The following is a 23,885-nucleotide window of genomic DNA, read 5'->3' on the forward strand; positions in this document are numbered from 1 at the left end:
TACGTATCAAGAAAGCATGCAGGCTTGGATTGCAGTTCACAAATGCATTCAGTAGAACATTTGAAAATTACGAATTCGTGCCCCGCTGTTGTACACTGGAAGGAGGCTGCATAAAGATTACCCCAAGAAGTCAAACCGATTAAGATGTTTTCCTGACCTTTCAGTCAGAGCCCTCCTGCAAGGCCAGGCCTAAGGCAGGGTATAGTTTAAAGAGCCTGAGAGTGAGTGCCCTGGCTGCTTCACCCTGGGCTTGAGCCTGCTGCTGGCTCAGAGACTGGTACCTGCCTTTTCATGTGTATAAGAGTGCAAACAAGCCAGTTAGGAGGGTGGCCAGATTTAGCAAATGCAGGATGCCCAGTTAAATTTGTAAAATAGCTCTGATTTATTGGGGGAGGGAAAAAAAAGCTGCATATAGGACATTTGGGGTATCCTGATATAAAAAAATCAATAAGGGACACCAACCAAAATAATTCCACACAGAATATGTCCCATAGACATGGGACACTGGGCAGCCTTACTTGCCAGTCCTCAGTCCAAGGGCAGGTGGGACAGATGTATGAAAAGCTTTTGGGGATGGTATGCTAGGGACATAGGTCTTACACCTCTGTGTGGAGAGAGCTTGGCCCTGCTCAATACAAGCCTTTCTTCATATCAGAAACCTCCCAGGCTAGGCCTGGTTGGGTCTGTCAATATGTACAGAATGAAGCTCTTCTGGAAGGGCACCCCTGAGAAAACCTTTCCTAAAACAGTTTCCTCTGGCCTAGAACGCCGGTGTTGGCAAAATTGGTCAACGAGGACACCTAGAGGCTGGCATGGGTTATTGCAGGCAGGAGATTTCTGATGGGGCCACCTCACAACACTGAATTCAAATGGATGTACAAACCAGGTTTAAAGGCCCTTCAGAAAAAAAAAAAAATCGAACACCCGACAGTTTGATTTATTAGCAATGTCTTCTTGGGGAAGTTAAATTTTTTTAAAAATATCATATTCCAATAAGACAGAAATAAAAATTGCAGCATGAAATTGTAAGGATTCAGTAAAACCATGAACTCCCAGTGCCTCGGACACAGCTAGTGCTTATCATTGTTTGTTGTCATTATTGTTTCTAATATGACACTTTCAAGGACGTGGAATACAAGGGAGTTGTTATTAATAACTTTTAATAATACTATAAACTTTATCAATAAAATTAAAATGGTAAGTACCAATAATATTTAACTTTCACTGAGTACCAGGGCTGGGATTAGGTTAAAGTGAGTGAAATGCTTGCTCAAGTGCAAGATGTAAGGGGGTACCAGAAAGCCCAGATAAATAAAGATAAATAATATTTCAACACAATCTTTTAAAAATAATAAAGGGAATTCCATGGTGGGCCAGTGCCTCCACTGCCAAGGGCTGGAGTTCCATCCCTGGTCAGAGAACTAAGAGTCCACAAGCCAAGTGGCATGGCCACAAAAAATATATATATTTTTTTATTTTGTGAAAACTTTTATATTTGGAATTAGCCAGATGGACTCAGTTTGCATGCATGTGCACTCAGTCATATCTACCTTTTTGCAGCCTCATGGACTGTAGCCCACCAGGCCCCTTTATCCATGGAATTTTCCAGTCAAGAACACTGGAGCAGGTTGCCATTTCCTTCTCCAGGGGGTTTTCTGTACCCAGGGATCGAACCTGCATCTTTTGCATCTCCTGCATTGGCAGGCGGGTTCTTCACCAGCTGAGCCACCAGGGAAGCCCTGGATGATCCCAGATTTGTTGGCAACGTCATCATCAGGAGCCAGTCGAACACATGCCTTCTTCTCTCCATCAGTCCTGATCAGGATGTTGACCTTAGCCATGTCAGTGTCACAGAGCTTCATCACAGCCTGTTCGATTTGGTGCTTGTCGGCCTTGACCTCCACAATGAATACCAGTGTGTTGTCTTCTATTCTCTTCATGGTGAGGGGGACCTTGATGATGGCATGCTGCTAAGTCACTTCAGTCGTGTCTGACTCTGTGCGACCCCATAGACGGCAGCCCACCAGGCTCCCCCGTCCCTGGGATTCTCCAGGCAAGAACACTGGAGTGGGTTGCCATTTCCTTCTCCAATGCAGGAAAGTGAAAAGTGAAAGGGAAGTCACTCAGTCGTGTCCAACTCTAGCGACCCCATGGACTGCAGCCCACCAGGCTCCTTGGGATTTTCCAGGCAAGAGTACTGGAGTGGGGTGCCATTGCCTTCTCCTATGATGGCATAGCAGTCAAGTTTGTTTCTTCCAGGGGTGCTCTTCCTAGGATATTTGGGCTGCCTCCTGAGTCGCAGCGTTTTGGGCTGCTGGAAGGTGGGTGACATCTGGATTTTTTCTTTGTGGCTGTGGACGCCTTTCAGCACTGCTCTCTTGGCCTTCAAAGCCTTTGCTTTGGCTGTGGCTTTGGTAGGGGGACAGGAGCTTCCTTCTTCACCTTCAGCACCGTCTTTGTGAAAAGCCACAAAATATTTTTAAAAGTCAAAATAATCAAAACCTAGGCAAAAAAAAATCCACGATGAACAAAATATAAAAATTTTAAATAAGGTTAGAATCAGTATTACTGCTTATTCCTTTGGCCTCTGGCTCTAACATGACTCAGTACTAAACTACATTGAACTGCACTGTGCTGACACGTCATCCTGCCACCAGAGGAGGCGAGCATTAAATATACCCATCTTACAGACGAGAGAGGAAACCCAGAGGAACTCCTCATATACACTGCCCAGGGCCGCATAACTAAGCATAAAGCCAGAAATCTGTCCCAGATTGGAACAATTCTAAAGCTCACAACTTGCCCTTTCTATCTTCCCATTCACAAAGGGACGCAGGCTAACATTTTTCTACCCCAGGGTATAATTTCACTTGCGCTGTGTGTAGAATTGCCAGAGTTACTGAATAAAAGTAAAGTATACCCAGTTAAATTTGAAGTTGAGAAAAAAGTTTTAGTGTGTGTATGTCCCGTAATGTCCTTTATCTGACCACTCTCCTCCCTGCCCCATTACCAAGGCAACCAGACATTTTAATAAACAATTTCAAAATGGAATTTTGAATCTGCTGGATTAAGCCTGCCATATCCATACCTGAGCACACATCAGGAATAATAAAGGGCTTTAATAGAGTAACAAGGGCCAAAAACAAAAAAATAGAGGAAATTGGCTTAAAATCTTAGGCTTAATGGCAAAGGGACAGTTTGAGCTTTCTCTGGCTCTACCAAAGCCCTTTTTTAGCCCTTAATGAGATGCTTTGGGATAAGAAATTACAAGCCGGAGTTGAAATAAAGAAAATGCTTTAGGGGTTCTGTGCTGTGTATCCTACAAATGTTATTTGTTATTTTGAGATCTCTAGTTTGAGGAGACATAAATTATTTCCTTGGCACAACAGTCTGAACCCCAATTATTTGCTCCCCCTTACAGTGTAATGAAAATGGTTGAGAACATATGAAATTGGTGCTTTAAAAGCAGTGGTAATCATGTTGCCCACCTGGAGCTGAAACATTAGTAAATTTCAGCTCCTTGGAGCTCAATAAATTAAATATATTGTCAGAAGTTATTTCTTCCAATAATGTTGCTGCATGCAGATGGAGAAGGGGAAAATATTTCAAGGCCAGCCCGAACTTTAAGTCGTATTTGAGGAATTAGGTTTTTAATAATGTAAGAGTGAATCATTATAACACAACAATGGATTTTTAGGAAATTGCATGACTTGAACAACTATTTCAATTCCCAATGCACACCCTACCTACCTTGTGAAAAATTTCTAGATCCCTCCCAGGTAAATGGATCCTTCCCAAAGCAATACCTAACACTTCACACAACCCACTAATTTCCTTGTTACTGATGTGTGTGTCTGTGTGTATGTACACGCACACATGCATACTTATGTTTACTCCCCTCCCCACCTAATCTGTGAGCTCTTAGAAATCAGGGACCATGTTTTATTTAAATATGAATTTAGAATCTAAAATCAGCTTCTTGTCCAGCATGTAGTTGTATAATTGCATAGTGTTTCCATACTGTATTCATTTTCCAGAGCTGCCATAAACAAAGAGTCAGAAATTATGGATATGATGTGGGCAGGTCTGCTTTCTTTTGAGGTGCACGAGGGGGAATCTCTCTCATGTATCTCACTTAACTTCTGGGAGTTTGCTGGCAATCTTGGGCATACCTTGGCTTGTAATAGAAGTATCACCTTGATCCCTGCCTCCATGGTTATGTGACATTTTCCCTGTGTGCACATCCCACTGTCTAAATTTCCCTTTTTTATAAGGATACCAATCCCACTGGACTTCCCAAGTGGCTTAGTGGTAAAGAACCTGCCTGCTAATGTAGGAGACACAGGTTCCATCCCTGAGTCAGGAAGATCCCCTGGGAAAGGAAACCCACTCCAGTATTCTTACCTGGGAAACCCCATGGACAGAGGAGCCTGGTGGGCTACAGTCCATGGGGCACAAAAGAGTGGGGCACGACTTGGAACAAGACAACAATTCTGTTAGTTTAGGCCCCACCTTACCTTGCCTGCATCTGTAAAGACCTAATTTCCAAGGAAGGTTACATTCTGAGATACCTAGAGGGGGTTAGGACTCCAACATCTGAAGAATATTTTTGAGGTTCGAATAGCTTAAAATTATAGATTGACAGGCTCTAGTTGATTTTAAAATCTCTACTCAGCAGAGATTCTGAGGAAGGGGTAAATTCTGATTCAAAATTACCCTGAGTAATGATATTAAAGTGAATACACCTCACTTAGATCAGGCTACTGACATGTAGGAAAATAATGTTGTTCAGCCTGAATCTAGTGAACCAGGCTCTGCATTTGCACGATATTCTCAGCTGAGGCTTAGGCACATTCAAGGGTTATGTTGCTCTATTAACATCCTCTCCTCCCAAACCTGAAGTTAAAGTGATTGTTCAGAAGCCACACGCGCTCCCCACTCTAGGGTTTCTGTACAGCGACTTCAACTAGACCCGTGTATGTTACATCCACCTTGGAAGCTTGAAACCAAGAGGTACCAATGCTTCAGTCCTACAATGGACCCACTAAATCTGAATATCTGAGGGTGAACCAAAAGTCCTCGTGCGTGCTAAGTCGCTTCAGCCATGTCCGATTTTTTGTGACCCCATGGACTGCAGCCCACCAGGCTCCTCTGTCCATGGGATTCTCCAGGCCTAGAATACTGGAGTGGATAGCCATGCCCTCCTCCAGGAGATCTTCCCAATCCAGGGATCGAAGCCAGGTCTCCCAAATTGCAAGTGGATTCTTTACCGTCTGAGCCACCAGAGAAGCCCAAGAATCCTGGAGTGGGTAGCCATTTCCTTCTCCAGCGGATTTTCACTACCCAGAGATTGAACGCGCGTCTCTCAGGTCTCCTGCATTGGCATGAGGTTTCTTTATCTCTAGCGCCATCTATCGGAGGGTGAACCAAAAGGCCTCAGGTGATCCTCATATGAAGCGCAAGGCTCTAGACCCACCGAGCTGCACCTGGCCTCTCCACGCTCCTTGCCCTGGTCAGCGAATCCTCTTCCTCCTTCCTCTGACGGCTGTCTGCAGCTCCTTGGCCTTGGGGGTAGTCTTATCATGGTAGTTTCTACAAGCAAGGGTGCTGATAGAGAGTCCTGTCGTGGTCCCAGGTTTCCTGTGGAATTCAGGTACTGTTGATGAACCTAAGCCCTATGCATCACTGGGAACCTTGTTAATATGCAGTTCTGATCCAGGAGGTACGGGGTTGGGGGTCAGGGAGCCTGCATTTCTAAGGTGTTCCCAGCGCGGGCCTGTGTTTCTTGTCCGTGGCTCACACTTTAAGTAACAAGGAGCTGGCATCTGAACCATCCCTTCTGACTGGGCTTTAACGTGCTATTGACGGGTGACCTTTGACCAACGTGTGGGGGAGGAGGGATGGCAAGCTCCCTGTGTTTGAAAACCTTCATTTAAATTATAGTTGATCTTCCTCCATATATGTGGTTCCTTCATTTCTGCCGTTCCTCCGTATCCACAGTTTTGTAACCAAAAATTTAACCGTGGGTCGTGTAGCATTGTAGTATTTATTACTGAAAAAAAAAAAACCCACACGTAAGTGGATGCACACAGTCGTTGTTCAGGGATCAGCTGTCTGTGTACTTTGTCTCCTACAGAATGCCTCTGCCCTTTTCCTGAAGTTGGGTTTGTTATTTATTGAAGAAGCCATAAAACACCAGTGAGCTAGCTGGTCTGTTTCTAGTGATTCATAAACACTAATGTAGTGCCTATGTAGTGAATCTTCTAGAGTGCAACTGCTCAGGTGACAGTGAGTCTTCTTTCTCTGAAAACTACTCCTCACATTCAAAGGGCACTCCAACCCCCAAGGCCAAATCTTAAAGTGGACTCTAGAGCCTGGCAGTGTGGGTTCAAAGTCTGGCTCTGACACCTGCTAGCCATGTGATCTTGGGAAAGTCACTCGGCTTCTCTAAGCCTCCATTTTCTCCCCTCACTTCAAAGGGCTGATCTCCAGATTAAAGAAGATCGTATGTATAAAATGCATAGACAACAGCAGCCCAGAGTAAGCTCTCATTACGCACCAGCAGTGGTAATTTTGCTATTTCCTGACCTGACCCCTTAAGTATAGTTGATGGATACAGGGGTGTGTCTGAGCCAGGCTAGAGCAATCACATCCCCTCTAGGAATTTGGAATTGGAAAGTAAAAGCCTCAGAGAATGAATGCTGCTGAATCGACTTAGCAGCAGCAGCTCAAATGTTTGTCAGAGGATCAGTAGCATCAGTATCACCTGGGAGCGTGTTACATGATACACAATCTCAGGCTCCTTCCCAGACCTACTGAATACAGATGAATTTTCACAAGGTGAACATTACAATTTGAGACACACTAGGAGGAACGTCTACTATCTCCTTGGAAGGCATCCATCATGAGCTTTGTTTCTTTAAACCTGCAGCGATACCAATGCAGATTTTTATCAAATTGTTCAGTCGCTCAGTTGTGTCTCACTCTTTGTGACCCCGTGGACTGCAACACGCCAGGCTTGCCTGTCCTTCACCATCTCCCGAAGTTTGTTCAAGCTCATGTCTATCGAGTCAGTGATACTATCCAACCATCTCATCCTCTGTCATCCCCTTCTCCTCCTGCCTTCAATCTTTCCCAGCCTCAGGGTCTTTTCCAAAGAGTCGGCTGTTCACATCCGGTGGCCAAAGTATTGGAGCTTCAGCATCAGTCCCTCCAATGACTATTCAGAGTAGATTTTCTTTAGGATTTTAGGTTGTATTGTATCAAGTGTGACCAGCTAATGCCTTGTCTTTTTTTTTTTTTAACATTCTAAAAAATACTTATATTTTTGGCTAAGACCCATTTTAGCTCCGTCTTCATTGCTGTGTGCGGGCTTTCTCTGGTTGCAATACGCTGGCTTCTCCTTATGCTGGTTTCTGTTGCAGAGCACAGATTTTAGGTGCTGGGGCTTCAGCAGTTGGGCACAAGGGCCCTAGAGGGCGGGCTTAGTAGTTGTGGCACACGGTCTTAGAGGAATCTTTCTGGACCAGGGATTGAGCCCGTGTCCCCTGAATTGGCAGGCAGATTCTTAATCATTGGGCCACCACGGAAGTCCTGCTTTATCTTTTATAAGTTTGGGCTAGCTCTAGTTACTATCTGGTTCTTATAACCCTGCAGTCTCAATAGCACTGCTGACTATATTGAAATCTTGCAGGACGCTATAGCTTTTCCACCGTATCCTATCATGAAGACGAATCTAGAATCAGAGGAGGGGTTAAGCTTCTAAAGTCGGCACATAAGGTGAGAATTAGATCTGGTCAAAATGATGCCAGAAAATGTATTAGAGATGTCCCATATGAAACAGTTCTGTGTCATCTTTCAACCACTGCAATATGGCTGGCTCTGCAATACACTGCCAGAGAAGGCAATGGTGACCCACTCCAGTACTCTTGCCTGGAAAATCCCATGGGCGGAGGAGGCTGGGAGGCTGCAGTCCACGGGGTGGCTAAGAGTCCGACATGACTGAGCGACTTCACTTTCACTTTTCACTTTCATGCATTGGAGAAGGCAATGGCACCCCACTCCAGTGTTCTTGCCTGGAGAATCCCAGGGACGGGGGAGCCTGGTGGGCTGCCGTCTATGGGGTCGCACAGAGTCAGACACGACTGAAGTGACTTAGCAGCAGCAGCAGCAGCAGCAGCAGCAATACACTGCTACATCTTCACTTGAGCCCCAGCTGAAGTAGCTTCTCTTTCATGACCACATGGTACTTATTTTTAAACCCTTGATGCACATTTTGCACAAAAAGATCTCACTATGGAAGCTGAGAAAATGGATGCATATTTCCCAGCTCATATCCACTCTGGGGCATAAGCTCATCGAATGAAGTGGCAATCAACTTTACTCGAACGATTTATTTTTTCCTTTCTTGTTCTCTCTCTTTTGTTTCTCCTATCTCTGTCTCTCTCTGGCATATAGAGTTGACTGTTCACAAATTAAATGTGAGCATGTTAGGATGCTAAGTCTGTTGGTTCTCAAATCTTTGACATGCATGGCCCACTGTCCAATTGAGGTATTTCTAACAGTTACTAAAAGGCATTAAAGGCTCTACGAGATAATAAAGAAGCCAGCAACCATCGCCACATAAGCACCGCTGCAGCATCACGATGCTTGTCTCTAAAGGCATCCAGTCAGCACGCCCTTCACCTGCCTTCCAGCCTGACCTCCACTTCTCCTCTGCTGTCTCCTGGCAGTTATATCCCACATCTGGGCGTGTCACTGTCTAACAAGTTTTACCATAAACCAACCATGTGTGGCCTCAGTCCCAGCAAATGTAAGTTTTTTCATATATTGATCAAAATTTGGTGGAACATGGTGAATGTCTCTAGTCCACTGCTCTGCTTAAGGATAGTCCTCATGCTGCCGTGTGGATGAACCTAAAAAACGTTACGCTAAGTGAAATAAGCCAGACACAAAATGACAAATACTGTATGATTCCACTTCTATGAAATGTCCAGAACAGGCAACTTCATAGAAACAGAACATAAATTCTAGGTTACTAGGGGCTGGGAGAAGAAAAGGGGAGTCCCTGCTTGATGGTTGCAGAATTTCTGTGATGAAAAGCTTTGGAAATCATGGTGATGGTTTCATTGCATCATTGTAAATATAATTACTGCCACTAGAATTAATGGAAAATTTTATGGGACACATATTTTCCTGCAACTTAAAAAAGTGGGGAAAATAGTGCTCTCGTGTCCATATTACCTGTGGTTCAGGTGGTAGGAAATCTGCCTGCAATGCAGGAGACTGAGGTTCGATCCCTGGGTTGGGAAGATCCCCTGGAGAAGGAAATGGCAACCCACTCCAGTGTCCTTGCCTGGAGAATCCCGTGAACAAAAGAGACTGGTGGGCTACAGTTCATGGGGTCGCAAAGAATCAGACACAACTAAGCAGCTAATATACACTGTCCATTTTCAGTCAGCTCGGTTCATTCGCTCAGTTGTGTCCGACTCTTTGCAACCCCATGGACTGCAGCACACCAGGCTTCCCTGTCCATCACCAACCCCCGGAGCTTACTCAAGCTCGTGTGCATCAAGTCAGTGATGCCATCCAACCATCTCATCCTCTGTCGTCCCCTTCTCCTCCTGCCTTCAATCTTTCCCAGCATCAGGGTCTTTTCAAATAAGTCAGTTCTGCATATTACCAGGTCTGAATTCTTAAGATTCTCATATTTCAGTTAATGGTACTGCAACATTCATCTCCAAAGACCACCATCTACTCCATTCAAAGCTCTTCCCATTCTCTCTTCATTCTCTCAAAGGCCACCACACCTGTGTATGCAAACACACTCTGGATGTTTTCTCATTTCCTTAGTTTTCCACATGCTCAAGAATTATTTATAAATTATTAGTTTAAAAAATTATTACCTATTCTGTGCAAGGTACTGGGAATAGCACATCCTCATACATGGGCTCCACCCCTTAGAGGTTTGCAATCTAATCAGAGATGCAGAATGAAGAGTGGACAAGCAAACCCTCTGGGGGCAGGGTGCAGTCAAGGAAGGCTTCCTGAGGGATGTAACCTCTGATTCTGTGTGTGTCTTCAATATTTCTATTACTTTGTTAGAAAGAAAAAAAAAGATTTTTTTTCCCTCCCATAATTATCAAGTTTGTATAGTCACCATCTAAGAGCAGAGTCAGTAGCAAGCAGTGTGTGGTGTTAACATTGCAGGGCACTAGCCAGTTAATTCGGAGAAGGCAATGGCAACCCATTCCAGCACTCTTGCCTGGAAAATCCCATGGATGGAGGGGCCTGGTGGGCTGCAGTCCATGGGGTCGCTAGGAGTCGGACACGACTGAGCGACTTCCCTTTCACTTTTCACTTTCATGCATTGGAGAAGGAAATGGCAACCCACTCCAGTGTTCTTGCCTGGAGAATCCCGGGGACGGGGGAGCCTGATGGGCTGCCGTCTATGGGGTCGCACAGAGTTGGACACGACTGAAGCAACTTAGCAGCAGCAGCAGCCAGTTAATAGGTTCTTGTCCAGAAACCATGGCTACACAACCATCCTGACTGTAATGGACCCTCTATCCTGCAGTAATCCTAGCACATCAGAACTAAAATGATCATTATTTTCAAAAGTTAAAAAAAGAAAAAGGATAAAAAAATGTTGACCAGGATATGGGAAAACTTATTTTTATATACTACTACTAAAAATATGTTAGCATAATCATTCTAAGGGCTATTTCAAAGCAACTGTTAAAATCCATGGTGGATGGAGGAGGAATGGACTGGGAGTTTCGGCTTAGCAAATGCAAATTGTAAAACACGTATAACTGAATCGCTGTGCTGTACCAGAAACTAATATCATAAATCAACTATACTTCAATAAAATGATTTTTTAATTAAAAAATATTATGATTTTATTTAAAGATTTATTGACTTTTTTTTATTTTTGTTTGTGCTGGGTCTTCAGTGCTGCACACATTTCCTCTAGTTGCAGAGCAGGGGCTTTTCTCGTTGCAGAACATGGGCTCTAGGTGTGTGGGCTTCAGTAGCTAGGGCTCAGTAGGCACACGGACTTAGTTGCTCCATGGCATGTGGGATCTTCCCAGACCAAGGATCGAACCCATGTCCCCTGCATTGGCAGGCAGATTATTAACCACTAGGCCACCAGGGAAGCCCTGTGATTTTCTTAAAATCTGAAGGACAGGATACCTTTAGACCAAGGAACAGCACATATAAAATGCTTGGTCTTTTGTTTCTTTTTCTTCCCTCCTCCTTTTTTGAGGGTTAAGAGAAGGGGTTATGGAAATTAATAAGTTAAACTTGGGAGATAGGAAAAAGTGTCTGTGTATGACCTATCTGAGCCATCGCTAAGATTACATGTAAATAACTGAAAAAATGGTGGCTCCTGCTCGTTGGATGTCAAGTGATACAGTGGAAAGAACAAAGACTTTGGGGCCGCTTTCTCACATGGGGGTCTTTTTGGTAGAAATAATGATCAGACCTGATTGTCTTGTCATACAGTCAGGTTCTGCATGTGCTGTCACGTTTAATCCTGACAGTGTACCCATAAAGCAAGTACTATCATTACTCCCCTTTTATTTATTTGTATTATTTTTTGAAAAGCTCTCTGAAGAAGCTACAGAATTTTTGTTGTTGGTGTTGTTATTTTTATTTGTTTTAGTTTTGGCCGCGCCATACAGCGTTCAGGATCTCAGTTCCCCAGCCAGGGATTGAACCTAGGCCATGGCAGTGAGAGCACCAAATCCTAACCACTAGACCACCAGGGAACTCACCCCCATTTTATAGATAAGAAAACTGATGCTTTATTAGGTTACATGCCCAAGGTTATTTTCCTCAGCCCTCAGATGGGATTGAAGGGGCTGATTTGTTGCTGTTAGAAGTGGTTAGGAAATACCCATGAATAGTATCTAACACAGGAGTTGGTTCCTCTACCTGGGATTAATGCCACTGGATTGCTTTAGAAATGAGCCCTCTCTGGCACCATCCCCTTTGCTTACTTAAGAAACCAATACCTTTTGGCTGGAGCCCCATTTGGAAAAGCCTCGTGGAATACATGTCTTTAAAAAGTTTCAAATTCTGGTTCCAGTTAACACATGCACCTCAGTAATTAAATGGTGATGTATATAGATTTGATGCATAAATAATACTAGACTAGCAATGAAGGTCCCACCTGCCCTTCAGAAGCTGTTGACTTGACACACCCTGTAGATCCAGCACAGTCTCAACAGAGCAGAAGGTTTGGTCTGGAGATCTACCAAGGATCTCAAGGGATATAGGCATCGTGAGCCCCGTGTCTGTGTTAGGGCAGTGTCAGAAGTTACTGTGCCCTGAGACTAACGAGGTAATCAGATAAACCCAGTGGGAGAAAGAAAATAGTTCCAAACTCAGAGTCCCTAGATTCTGATCAACAGTATATTTTTAACAAGCAGAAGAGTGGCCTAAATCTATGCCTATTCTTCCAATCAATCTAGTGGCATTAATAAAGCAATTGTTAACCTTTCTTTAAAGATAATATATGAAATGTTAACCCTTTTTAAAAGATAATAAGTGAAAAGGGAGATTTATGTCAATTTAAATTATGAATCAATTCTTAGTAGTAATTAGTCTTTGACACAGGCTGTTCTTAAAAGCAAACCAAACAAACCAAATTTGTGTTCTAATCTAAATTCATTCCCAACATAGAGGACAGTAGTTGTACAGCTGATCCAAAAGAAGCTAAATAGAATCTCAGTTTGGTTTTATAAATATGATTTTTAATCACATATTTACTTTTACATTTAGCTTTACAAAGGATTCGTTGTTGTTAAGTTCCTTGGGTTCTACTACAGTTCATTTATTTCTTTTTGGCTGTGCTGGATCTTTGTTGCTGCTCAGGCTTTTGGCTCAGACGGTAAAAGCATCTGCCTACAATGCGGGAGACCTGGGTTCGATCCCTGGCTTAGGAAGATCCCCTGGAGAAGGAAATGGCAAGCTATTCCAGTACTCTTGCCTGGAAAATTCCATGGACGGAGGAGCCTAGCAGGCTACAGTCCATGGGGTCGCAAAGAGTCGGACACGACTGAGTGACTTCACTTCAGGCTTTTCTCTAGTTGTGGCGAGAGGGGACTACTCTGTTGGCTGTGCAGGGCATGGGCTTCTCATTGCAGCAGCCTGTCGTCTCGTGAAGCAAAGGCTGTAGATGGTTCGGGCTTCAGTGGTTGCGACACGTGGGCTCAGTAGTTGCGGCACGCAGGCTTGTTTGCCCTGAGGCATATGGCATCCTCCCAGACCTGGGATCACACCCACGTCTCCTGTATTGGCAGCAGACTCTCATCCACTGAGCCATCAGGGAAGCCTCCTGCAGTTTGTTTTAAACAAATAGTTTCATAATGGTACTAATAACTGTTCTCATAACTATAAATTCTGAAAATCTCTTGATAGGGCCCTGGTCTCTCTGGCTATAGAACATCTGGCACATTTTTCTTGTTTGCTTCTGTGTTATAGGAAAGTTAAATGTACAAACTTAGGAAGAAACAGGGCGTGTGATCAGTTGTACTCTAAGACATAGATGCTAGGGGATATTTCAAGGGTGGCTCTTGGTCCAAGATCCCTCTTTGTATATGGGGGTGTATACGGGTAGACTCCTACTTTTCACTACTTATTTTTCCCTCTAGGACGGAATTTCCTCCGTCTACACTATGGACCTTCGGGGCCACATTCTTCTGTTGTAGGGCCCTGTCCTTGGGATGTTTAGCACCATGCTTTGCATAAAGTAAAATCCACAGAACTTATGCATCTTATCACTAGAAGTTTGTACCCTTTGACCAACATCCCCTCAGTCCCTGGAAGCACCATTCTAGTATTGGTGTCTATGAGTTTGGCCTTTTTTAGAGTCTAGATGTAAATGAGATCATACAGTATTTGTCTTTCACTATCTGCCTTTCTCAGCTTCCCACGTGGTTCTGGTGGTAAAGAACTCGCTTGCCAGTGCAGGAGACAAAAGAGACGTGGATTTGGTTCCTGGGTTAGGAAGATCCCCTGGAGGAGGGCGTGACAACCCACTCCAGTATTCTTGCCTGGAAATCCCATGGACAGAAGAGGCGGGTGGGCTATGGTTCATAAGGTCACAAAGAGTCGGACACAACTGAAGCAACTTAGCATGCACACATCTGACTTTCCTTGTTTCACTGCCTTCAAGGTCCATATATATTGTTGCAAGAGGCACAATATTTCCTTTTTTTGTGTCCAAATAATATTATTTTGTGTGTGTGTATAATATATAATATATATATATGAGATTTTCTTTGTCCATTCACCTGTCAGTGGTCACTTAGGCTCTTTCCACGTCTTGGCTATGGTGACTATTTTGCAATGAGCATGAGTGATTTCTTTGAGGTCTGATTTAAACTCTTTTGAATATATACCCAGACGTGAGATTGCTGTGTCATATGGTGCTTCTATTTTTTATTTTTTGAGGAGCCTCTGTATTGTTTTCCATCATGGTTGTACCAGTTTGCATTCTCACCAACAGTGGACAAGGGCCCTGTTTTCTCACCAAGAGAGTTGTTCTCTTATCCGACTCTTTGCGACACCATGGACTGTAGCCTACCAGGCTCCTCTGTCCATGGGATTTTCCAGGCAATAGTACTGGAGTGGATTGCCATTTCCTTCTTCAGGGGGATCTTCCTGACCCAGGGATCGAACCCAGTTCTCCCACATTGTAGACAGACGCTTTACCGTCTGAGCCACCAGGGAAGTCCTTTTTTGATTAATAGCCATCCTAATAGGTGTGAGGTGCTATCTCACTGTGGTTTTAGTTTGCATTTCCTAGATTAGTCACGTTGAGCATCTTCTAATGTACCTGTTGACCATTTGTATATCTTCTTTGGAAAATGTCTGTTCAGATTGCCTGCTGATTTTTTATTGGATTATTTGGGGGATTTTTTGCTATTGAGTTGTGTGTATTCCACAGATACATTTGTGTGTGTGTGTGCATGTGCATGAGTGCACACTCAGTCATGTCCAACTCTTTATGACCCCATGGACGCAAAAGGCTCCTCTGTCCATGGAATTTTCCATGCAAGAATACTGGAGTGGGCTTCCATTTCCTACTCCAGGAATCCTCCCAACCCAGTGATTGAACCTGCATCTCCTGCTTGGCAGATGGATTCTCTTACCACTGCACCACCTAGGAATGAGATTATATATATAATTTCCACTTTGTTGAGAACTTTTATCATGAAAGTGTGTTGAATTTTTTGAAATGCTTTTTCTGTATTGACTGATAAGATCACATGATCCTAATCCTTAATTCTATTAATGTGCTGTATCACATTTATTTATTTGTGTATGTTGAGCCATCTTTGCATTCCAGGGATAAATCCCACTTAGTCATAGTCTGTGATCTTTTTAATGTGCTGTTAAATTCAGTTTGCTAATATTTTGTTGAGAACTTTTACATCTATATTCATCAGAGATATTGAACTGTAATTTTATTTTCTTGGCCTGTCCTTATCTGGCTTAGGTATCAGGGTAATGCATGCCTCATAAAATGAGTTTGGAAGTATTTACTCCTCTTCAGTTTTTTTTGAACAGTTTGAAAAGGACTGTTATTAGTTCTTGAAATGTTTGGTGACATTCACTAGGGAAGTTGTCTGATCCTGGACTTTTCTTTGTTAGGAGGTTTTTTTATTACTATTTCAAATTCCTTAGTCATTATTGGCCTGTTCAGATGTTTTATCTTTTTTGAAATTTTATTTATTTATTGAAGTATAGTTGATTTACAGTTGTTGTCAAGTTTCAATATACAATATACAGCAGTGATTCAGTTATATATATATGTATGTATGTATGTATATATATTTCTTTTCAGATCCTTGGGAGTTCCCTGGTGGTCTGGCAGGTGGGACTTGCCACTATCACTGTAGTGGCTTGAGTTCAACCGCTGGTTGCAGAACTAAAATCCCACAAGCTATGAGGCCCCCCAAAAAAGCCCCCCAAAAACAACCCCCTAAAACAGATTATTATCCATTATAGATTATTACAAAATACTGAGTATAATTCTGTGTTCTCTACAGCATGTCCTTGTTGGTTATCTTTCTATATTTAGTACTATGTGTATGTGGATCCCAAATTCCTAATTTATCCCCCTTCTTTTCCCTTTGAAAATCATGGATATGTATTCAGATTTTCTATTTCTTCATGACTGATTCTTGGTAGGTTGTATGTTTCTAGGAAAGTATTCATTTTTAAGTTAGGCAGTTTTTGGTGTATAATTACTCATAGCAGTTTCTTAGGATCCCTTGTATTTCTGTGGTATCAGTTGTAATGTCTCCTCTTTCATTTGTAATTTAGTTTATTTGAGTCTTCTCTTTTTCTTGGTAAGTTTAGCAAAAGGTTTGTCAGTTTTTTACTTCCTCAAAACACCAACCTTTAATTTCACTGACTCTTCCCGTTGTCTTTCTAGTCTTTATTTCTTTGATTTCTGCTCTAATCTTTATTATTTTCTTCTCTCTGATAACTTTGGGATTGTTGTTTAATCATTGTGTCAGACTCTTTTGAGACCCCATAGATTGTAGCTTACCAGGCTCCTCTGTCCATGGGATTTCCCAGGCAAGAATAGGGGAGTGGGCTGCCATTACTTTTTTTTTTTTTTTTTTTGGAAAATGTTAAATTTTATTGTTATTTCACCATTATAATTATTGTACATAGGACTATTACTAAAGTCACTTTAGAGAGTGACTGCAAAATAGCCTGCAACTCTAGCACCTCCCATTTTATATAAGATTTCTTTTTCCCACAGAATTAATCACAGACACATCAGGAAAATAATTTCAGCTAAAAATGGTGAGGGAAAAAAAATGTGGGTGAGGTGGTAGAGATATCCGTTTATAAAATGGTAGATAGTACTCAAAAGACAGGATCCTTTAAGTTCTGGATTTAATAAGCATACCCTAAGAGGAAAATAAGAGATTTTCGAGATACATTTCTAACCTTTTAAATATGGCACCACGGATGTACCATTACTCAGCACTGCAGGGAATTAAGAATGGATTGAGATTATGGACTGTATTAGCTCCCAAATTTCTTGACAATCACACACACACAAAAGAATGAATTAATCGGGAGGAGACAGTGTTGAATTGGTAGGTAGCTTGGCAGGGGAAAAGGAAGGGAGACCAGTTCTAATAGTCCTTGACTCCAATCTAGCTGTTCCTGTTCCGTACCGTCTGACGCGCTGGTCCAGGTCCCTTCACTAATAAAGGCAGCTTCAAGACTCAATGGCAAGAGATCATCTACAACCTCTTCATCTTCTGCTGTCTCTTTCTGCTGCCACTGATTGCAATGACCATCTGCTATAGCCACATTGTCTGCAGTGTGTCTACTCCCCAGACAAGGAAGGGGAACCATGGTGAGACTCAAACCTCCAGGCCCTAACCCCTTAAAACTATTGTCTAGCCTCATTAATATGATAGCTATCTATCAAACCAAGGGCTTGCCCAGTGGCTTAGTGGTAAATAATCTGCCTGCACTGCAGAACATTCGAGTTCAATCCCTGGGTTGGGAAGATCCCCTGTAGAATGAAATGGCAGCCCATTCCAGTATTCTTGACTGGGAAACCCCATGGACAGAGGAGCCTGGTGGGTTATAGCCTGTGGGGTCACAAAAGAATTGGATGCAACTTAGCGACTAACAACAAACTGTATCTCTAGCAGCTAATACCACACTAATTTCATTGAATGCCTTCAATTCTAACCAGCCACTAGCTATCATTCTCTGAAGTTGAGTTAGCTAGGCAAGAATTAAGAAGAAGGGTGATCACTATTCTCCTTTGCTCTTGGACACCAACAACACTTCAAACAGACTTTGTAGCTTCAGTGTACCATAGCACCTCAAATTGAAACCTTTTTTCCAGCATGTCTGTCATAATCCCTGATGGGAAGGGTGCATATAGTCCCAGGTTGGGAAGGGGAGGAGGGCTTGCAGCTTCTCTATTTATAGAGGGAAGAGCTCTATCTCACAATTTCTGCCTATCAATTTAGAAGCTGAGTGGTTCTGAATTTGAGTGAATTTTCTAAATTCCCAGCCCCTGCAGGTGAATTTGCCCTCTGCCACTTCTTATACAATCACTCCCGTGTTCATCATCGGGCCCTACGACTGGCCCTACTTATCCTGCTGACCTTCATCTTCTGCTGGACACCTTATTACCTTCTGGGTCTTTGGTACTGGTTCTCTCCCACCATGCTAACTGAAGTGCCTCCTAGCCTCAGCCACATCCTTTTCCTCTTTGGCCTCCTCAGTGCTCCTCTGGATCCCCTCCTCTACGGGCCTTCACCTTTGGGTGCTGAAGAGGGCATCAAGAACATAGTATAGACTCCTCCAGGGAAGGAGGTTCTGGAAGAGTGCCCCAACAGGAGATTTAAGCTCTTAGACAGAAGTACAAACAAATGTGGCAGCAAGAAACACAGGAGAGCAAAAAGAGACATTTCTATGTTACCACTTGCTCAGGACAGCATATATAGGAACAGAATGATTATTCCTTACTGTCATGAGAACATCTTACTTCTACCCTTGCTCTCTTAGCTTCGAAGAAAAAGAAATACTGAGCAGTGTCTCTACTTGACCCTAGCTGACACTGGAGACTATCTAACGTAGAAACTCACACAGAATTCAGTCCCTGGGAGAAATATCTTCACAGTGACCCATACTGCCTCACTGTAAATAGTACTCCAGAGCTTGCAATATTAGAAAAGGGAAGTTAAGTAATTAGAAAACAAAAATTGTACATTTATTCATAATTCAAAAGAAACACTAAACAGGGTAAGAGATTAAATATAAACACAGTAAGTTCCACCCCAGCCGTATTTCTCCAAGGTTGCATGGTCAGATGGAATCTCTGGAGAGAACACCTGAACAACAGAGGATAGGTCAGCGACGTCTCCGGTCTGGACTTCTGCTGCGTCTTCGACCACCTCTCCTCTTGCCCTTGGGTGGACCCCGAACAAAACACCAGTCTACGCTGATTGGCTGTCCCATCAAATCCTGGCCATTGAGTCCCTCCATAGCAGCCTGGGCCTCCTTGTATGTTTCATACTCAACTAGAGTATACCCCTTTAGATATCCTGTACGTCTGTCCAGATTGAGATGGATATTTTTTATTTCTCCATACTCTGCAAATTTATCATGGATGTCTTCTTCCGTGGCTTCCTCATGGACTCCAGTGACAAAGAGAATCCAACCTTCAACAGAGCGTTGTGGTCCGGGTTCATCGCCATCCTGCTCCACGCTGTCATAATCCTCACGCATCCGCGCTCGAGACCCCTCTTCGGAGCCAAAGCCACGGCCCTTCCGTTTCTTCGCTTTTTCTTTTAGTTTGTGGATGCTCTCGTCCCCATCCTCATCCATGGCGAAATCCTCGCCCCCAGCCTCATGAAGATCAAGTACGTCCGCCATCTTTCCTTCCCTCCAACTTGCCATTACTTTTTCCAGAGGATTTTCCCAACCCAGGGATCCAGCCAGTGTCTCTGGCTTGACAGGCAGATTCTTTACCACTGAGCCACCAGGGAAGCCCAACTTTGGGATTAGATTGGTTTTATTTTTCTAATCCCTTGAGGTGTAAAGCTAGGTTGTTTATTTGAGATTCTTCTTTCTTAATAAAGGCATTTGTTGCAATCAACTTCCTTCTTAGAACTGTTTTTGCTGCATCTCATAAGTTTTGATATATTGCATTTACATACTGTTCATGCCTAGAGAATTTTGAACATGACCTTGCTAGTATGTGGAATGAGTGCAATTGTGCAGTAGTTTGAACATTCTTTGGCATTGCCTGTCTTTGGGACTAAAATGAAAACTGACCTTTTCCAGTCCTGTGGCCACTGCTGAGTTTTCCACATTTGCTGGCATATTGAGTGCAGCACTTTAGCAGCAGCATCTTTTAGGATTTGAAATAGCTCAACTGGAACTCCATCACTTCCACCAGTTTTGTTCGTAGTGATGTTTCCTAAGGACCACTTGACTTCACACTCCGCACTCTGGCTCTAGGTAAATGATCATACCATCATGGTTATCCAGGTCATTAAGATCTTTTTTTTGGTATAGTTCTTCTGTGTATTCTTGCCACAGCTTATTAATATCTTCTGCTTCTGTTAGGTCCATACTGTTTCTGTCCTCTGGGTTGGGAAGATTGCCTGGAGAAGGGAAAGACTACCCACTCCAGTATTCTGGCCTGGAGAATTTCATGGACTACAGTCAACGGGGTCGCAAAGAGTCGGACACGAAAGTGACTTTCACTTTCACTGTTTTGCATGAAATGTTCCCTTGGTATCTAATTTTCTTGAAGAGATCTCTAGTCTTTCCCTTTCTAGTGTTTTCCTCTGTTTCTTTGCATTGTTCACATAGGAAGGCTTTTATGTCTCCTTGCTATTCTTTGGAACTCTGCATTCAGGTGGGTGTATCTTTTTTCTCCGTTGCCTTTCACTTTTCTCAGCTATTTGTAAGGCCTCTTCAGACAACCATTTTACCTTTTGCATTTCTTTTTCAAGGGGATGGTTTTGATCACTGCTTACTATACAGTGTTATAAACATCCGTCCATAATTCTTCAGGCACTCTATTAGATCTAATCCCATGAATCAATTTGTCACTCCCACTGTAAAATTGTAAGGGGTTTGATTTAGGTCATAGCTGAATGGTCTACTGGTTTTCTCTACTTTCTTTAAGTCTGAATTTTGCAATAAAGAGTTCATGATCTGAGCCACAGTCAGCTCCTGGTCTTGTTTTTGCTGACTGTATAGAGTTTCTCCATCTTTGGCTGCAAAGAATATGATCAATCTGATTTTGGTATTGACCATCTGGTGATGTCCACATGTAGAGTCTTCTCTTGTGTTGTTGGAAGAGGGTGTTTGCTATGACCACTGCGTTCTCTTGGGAAAGCTCTTGTTAGCTTTTGAACTGCTTCGTTTTGTACTCCAAGACCAAATTTGCCTGTCACTCCAGGTAACAGGTTGTAGCTAAGTTCTCAGGGGCATGGAGCTGTTTCTGGGTCTGTAACTGAGACCGTGGTCCGTGAGTCAGCCGCCTAGGTGTGCATCTGCCTTCTCACAACTTCTCTCCTCCATCTGTGACTGAAAGGAGGTTTGACAATCTCCTGCCTTGATCCGAAAGTGCCCAGAGAGACACTTCTGTCTGTGAATAATGTCAAATTATTGTTGAAGGGGGACACAAGTGAGAAATATCTTGTTCATCCATCTTATTTGATAAGTGGATTTTAATTGGAGGTTGAATATAGGTTTCATATGAGACACTGACTTGATAGAGAGTAGCTGCCTGGTGTGGGGCTCTGTGAAAGATTCTGAGGTTGCTCCTGGGCTGAGAGAGTGCCGTCATCAATTAGTTATGTCTGCCACGGCCGTGACTTAGGGGAGTGCTGATACAGTGCCGTGTATTTGTCGTTACTGGTCTGTAATACAAGCCTCAGCCAGCTGTAGTAGTTGTGATTTTCTCCTGGGTGATGCCCTGACTTGGCCTTGGCAGCCCATCTGGATGCCTTGGTAGCAACTGGGTAATTGGCTGTTTATTTATCTTGCCTAAAATAGAGTACTTTTGCACTAATTAAAATTCTATTTTAATTTTAATAACGGATTGACACAGTATGCATATGTGTTTGAGCTCTCAAGAAATGTTTAAGGCTTTAAAATATGTTCTGATGCCAAGAAAGATGGGAAATCTATTGGGATGCATGCAAGAAATAGATTTACTTTAGATCAAAATATGCTAGTGAAATACCATGTTTTGATTTTTTCATGAAACTTTGGGAAGTCATTTCTTGTTATTCTTGAAACAAACATTTTGAAAAAAAGGGTACAGTCATTTTAGAAATTACAAATGCCGTAACATATAGAAAACCTCCAAATGATTTTATTTATTAAAAACTACAGCAAAAAAAACCACTAACGCAGAGTAATTTCTTTGCCTAGATTATGCCCACACTAACTGTTAAACACGCCGATACTGCGTCCCATAGTCTTAGCTCTTACCCAGAACCTTGCACTTGTATTTCGCCAGTTGCTGAGTGGTTGTTATTGTAAAGGTACCATCTGACACTCTATAATCCCCAGATTGCATTTCAGTGGATTGCAGTTGGACAGGCAGATAAATTTTTTTTTCAATTTTAGAAGCTCCATCATACCCACAAGTATTTTTTAAAGCGATGCTAGTTTGTGTTACATGGAAACATTTGCTGAGCGAAGTCAGGGAAGGTCTGGCAACCAAAGACAATGAGCAATGCTTAAATCAATCACTTTGTAATCTTTATCAGGGGGGATAATTGAAGCCAACAGGGTGAAGTTTGTTTTGAAACATTTAGCATATGACACTGTCATTAATTTAAAAATAGGAACCAAGAATTATGGGAGGTATGTAAGGAATGACGTTGGTCACAGCATTAGGGAGACAACCTCACTGTGACTAAAAAAATAAAAGCGAAATGATGATGACAGGATGAGCACAAATCAATCTCTGGTAGTGATTTCCCTAATAGTTTTGTAGTTGTTTCTCCTTCCTGGTTGGGGTGATTTTCTGAACCCCTGGAAGAAAACCTGGGTTTTCAAGTGAGAAATTCTGAAGATAGTAAGAACCATACTGTTAAAAAATGTTCATAACCCCTTGAAATAGTTTACTGAGAAATGTATTATGAACCAGTAAAACCGAAGAACTCTGAAATAATCCTTCATATTGGCTGTGCCTTAAAAAAAAAAAAAAACCTGGAGAAACAATAACTCTGACTCAGTGCTGGTCTTCTGTGGCATTTTTCACCTCTTAACTCCACAGTTTGCTCTGGAACAACAAAAGCTCACAAGTTCAGTCGTTGTAACTTTGAGTTGCAGCTTGAAGACCCGCTATATAGTACGGTTGGCTATATTATACTACAACTGGTTATTATGGATTCAAGTTGTCTTAAACGTTGTCACAGAACCTCCCACCACCTCGTGGTGTAAACTGAGACTCCGGTTAGTCTCCAGGCTGCACAGAATTGCCAGGTGGTGATATCTGTGTCCTGATGGAGTGGGAGCTGACATCTCCTTGTGGGAGCTCTGTGGCACAGCTGAGACGGATGCACAGGCCTGGTTCCACATGTCAGGGCAGAGGTGGCGACACCTGAGTTTGGGCTTTTTTATGTTCCTGTTGTCCTCATACATTCATCAAATTATTTTTGAGAAGAACTTTGGATACTTTTGATAACTATCACACATACCCTCCTTTTCTCCCCAGTCACCTTGGAAGTGGTTCATTCATTCATTCAACCAAAATACTTGATAACTCACAGTGTGCCCTGAACCATGAGAAGACATAAAGAATAGATAGGCACTATAAGTTGTCCCTACAAAGCTTTATGATGCTGGAGACATTGGCAAATCTTTTGTTATAAAAAATGCAAGGAATAACTAAGTCAACTTTCAATTAATTTACTAATAATTATATTTTATCTTTTGCATCTTAGAATGTTACCTCTCCTCCCTTTTATATCATGAAGAAAGGGGGGGAAATAGGCTAACTGCTGGCATGTCCCACCCAGCAGCATGCCCAGCTCTTCGTAGTCAGGCTGCATTCTCATCCTCACACATTAATGTCCAGCCACAATGGAAAGAGAAAGGAGAGGCAGAAGGAAGGGAGAAGAATCTTGAAGACTGTAAATTATTTCAGCAATCAGTTGCCCCTCGATACATGAAAATCTATTACTCTTCATTCAGGATTTTCATTTTGAGTCTCTATCTCTTCTAGTCACTGAGGATAACAAAGCCAATGAGATAAAGTCTCTGATCTTATATCGCTTGTACTCTAATGGACAATAAATAGTCAAATTGAGAATGTTGAACAGAATCCAGCATTGGCTAAAGGCAGC

The 23,885-nt window shown here is 42.6% G+C and overlaps 1 protein-coding gene, 1 non-coding gene and 1 pseudogene across 2 annotated transcripts; all 3 read right to left on the reverse strand.

Moving 5' to 3' along the window:
* Nucleotides 1–160: 160 nt before the first annotated feature.
* On the reverse strand, nucleotides 161–17,397 carry LOC102283360 (large ribosomal subunit protein uL23-like; annotated as a pseudogene).
* On the reverse strand, nucleotides 11,703–11,774 carry TRNAE-CUC (transfer RNA glutamic acid (anticodon CUC)). Its single transcript has one exon. It is a non-coding gene; the product is annotated as a tRNA-Glu (tRNA).
* Nucleotides 17,398–18,391: 994 nt separating the features above from the next.
* RBM8A (RNA binding motif protein 8A) lies at nucleotides 18,392–19,452 on the reverse strand. The gene has a single exon (XM_070360504.1). It carries the CDS (start codon nucleotides 19,438–19,440, stop codon nucleotides 18,916–18,918), a length of 525 nt encoding a protein of 174 aa, XP_070216605.1. The 5' UTR covers nucleotides 19,441–19,452; the 3' UTR covers nucleotides 18,392–18,915.
* Between the last annotated feature and the right edge of the window lie 4,433 nt (nucleotides 19,453–23,885).

Source organism: Bos mutus, chromosome 22, assembly GCF_027580195.1.
Source record: "Bos mutus isolate GX-2022 chromosome 22, NWIPB_WYAK_1.1, whole genome shotgun sequence".
Lineage (NCBI taxonomy): Eukaryota > Metazoa > Chordata > Mammalia > Artiodactyla > Bovidae > Bos > Bos mutus.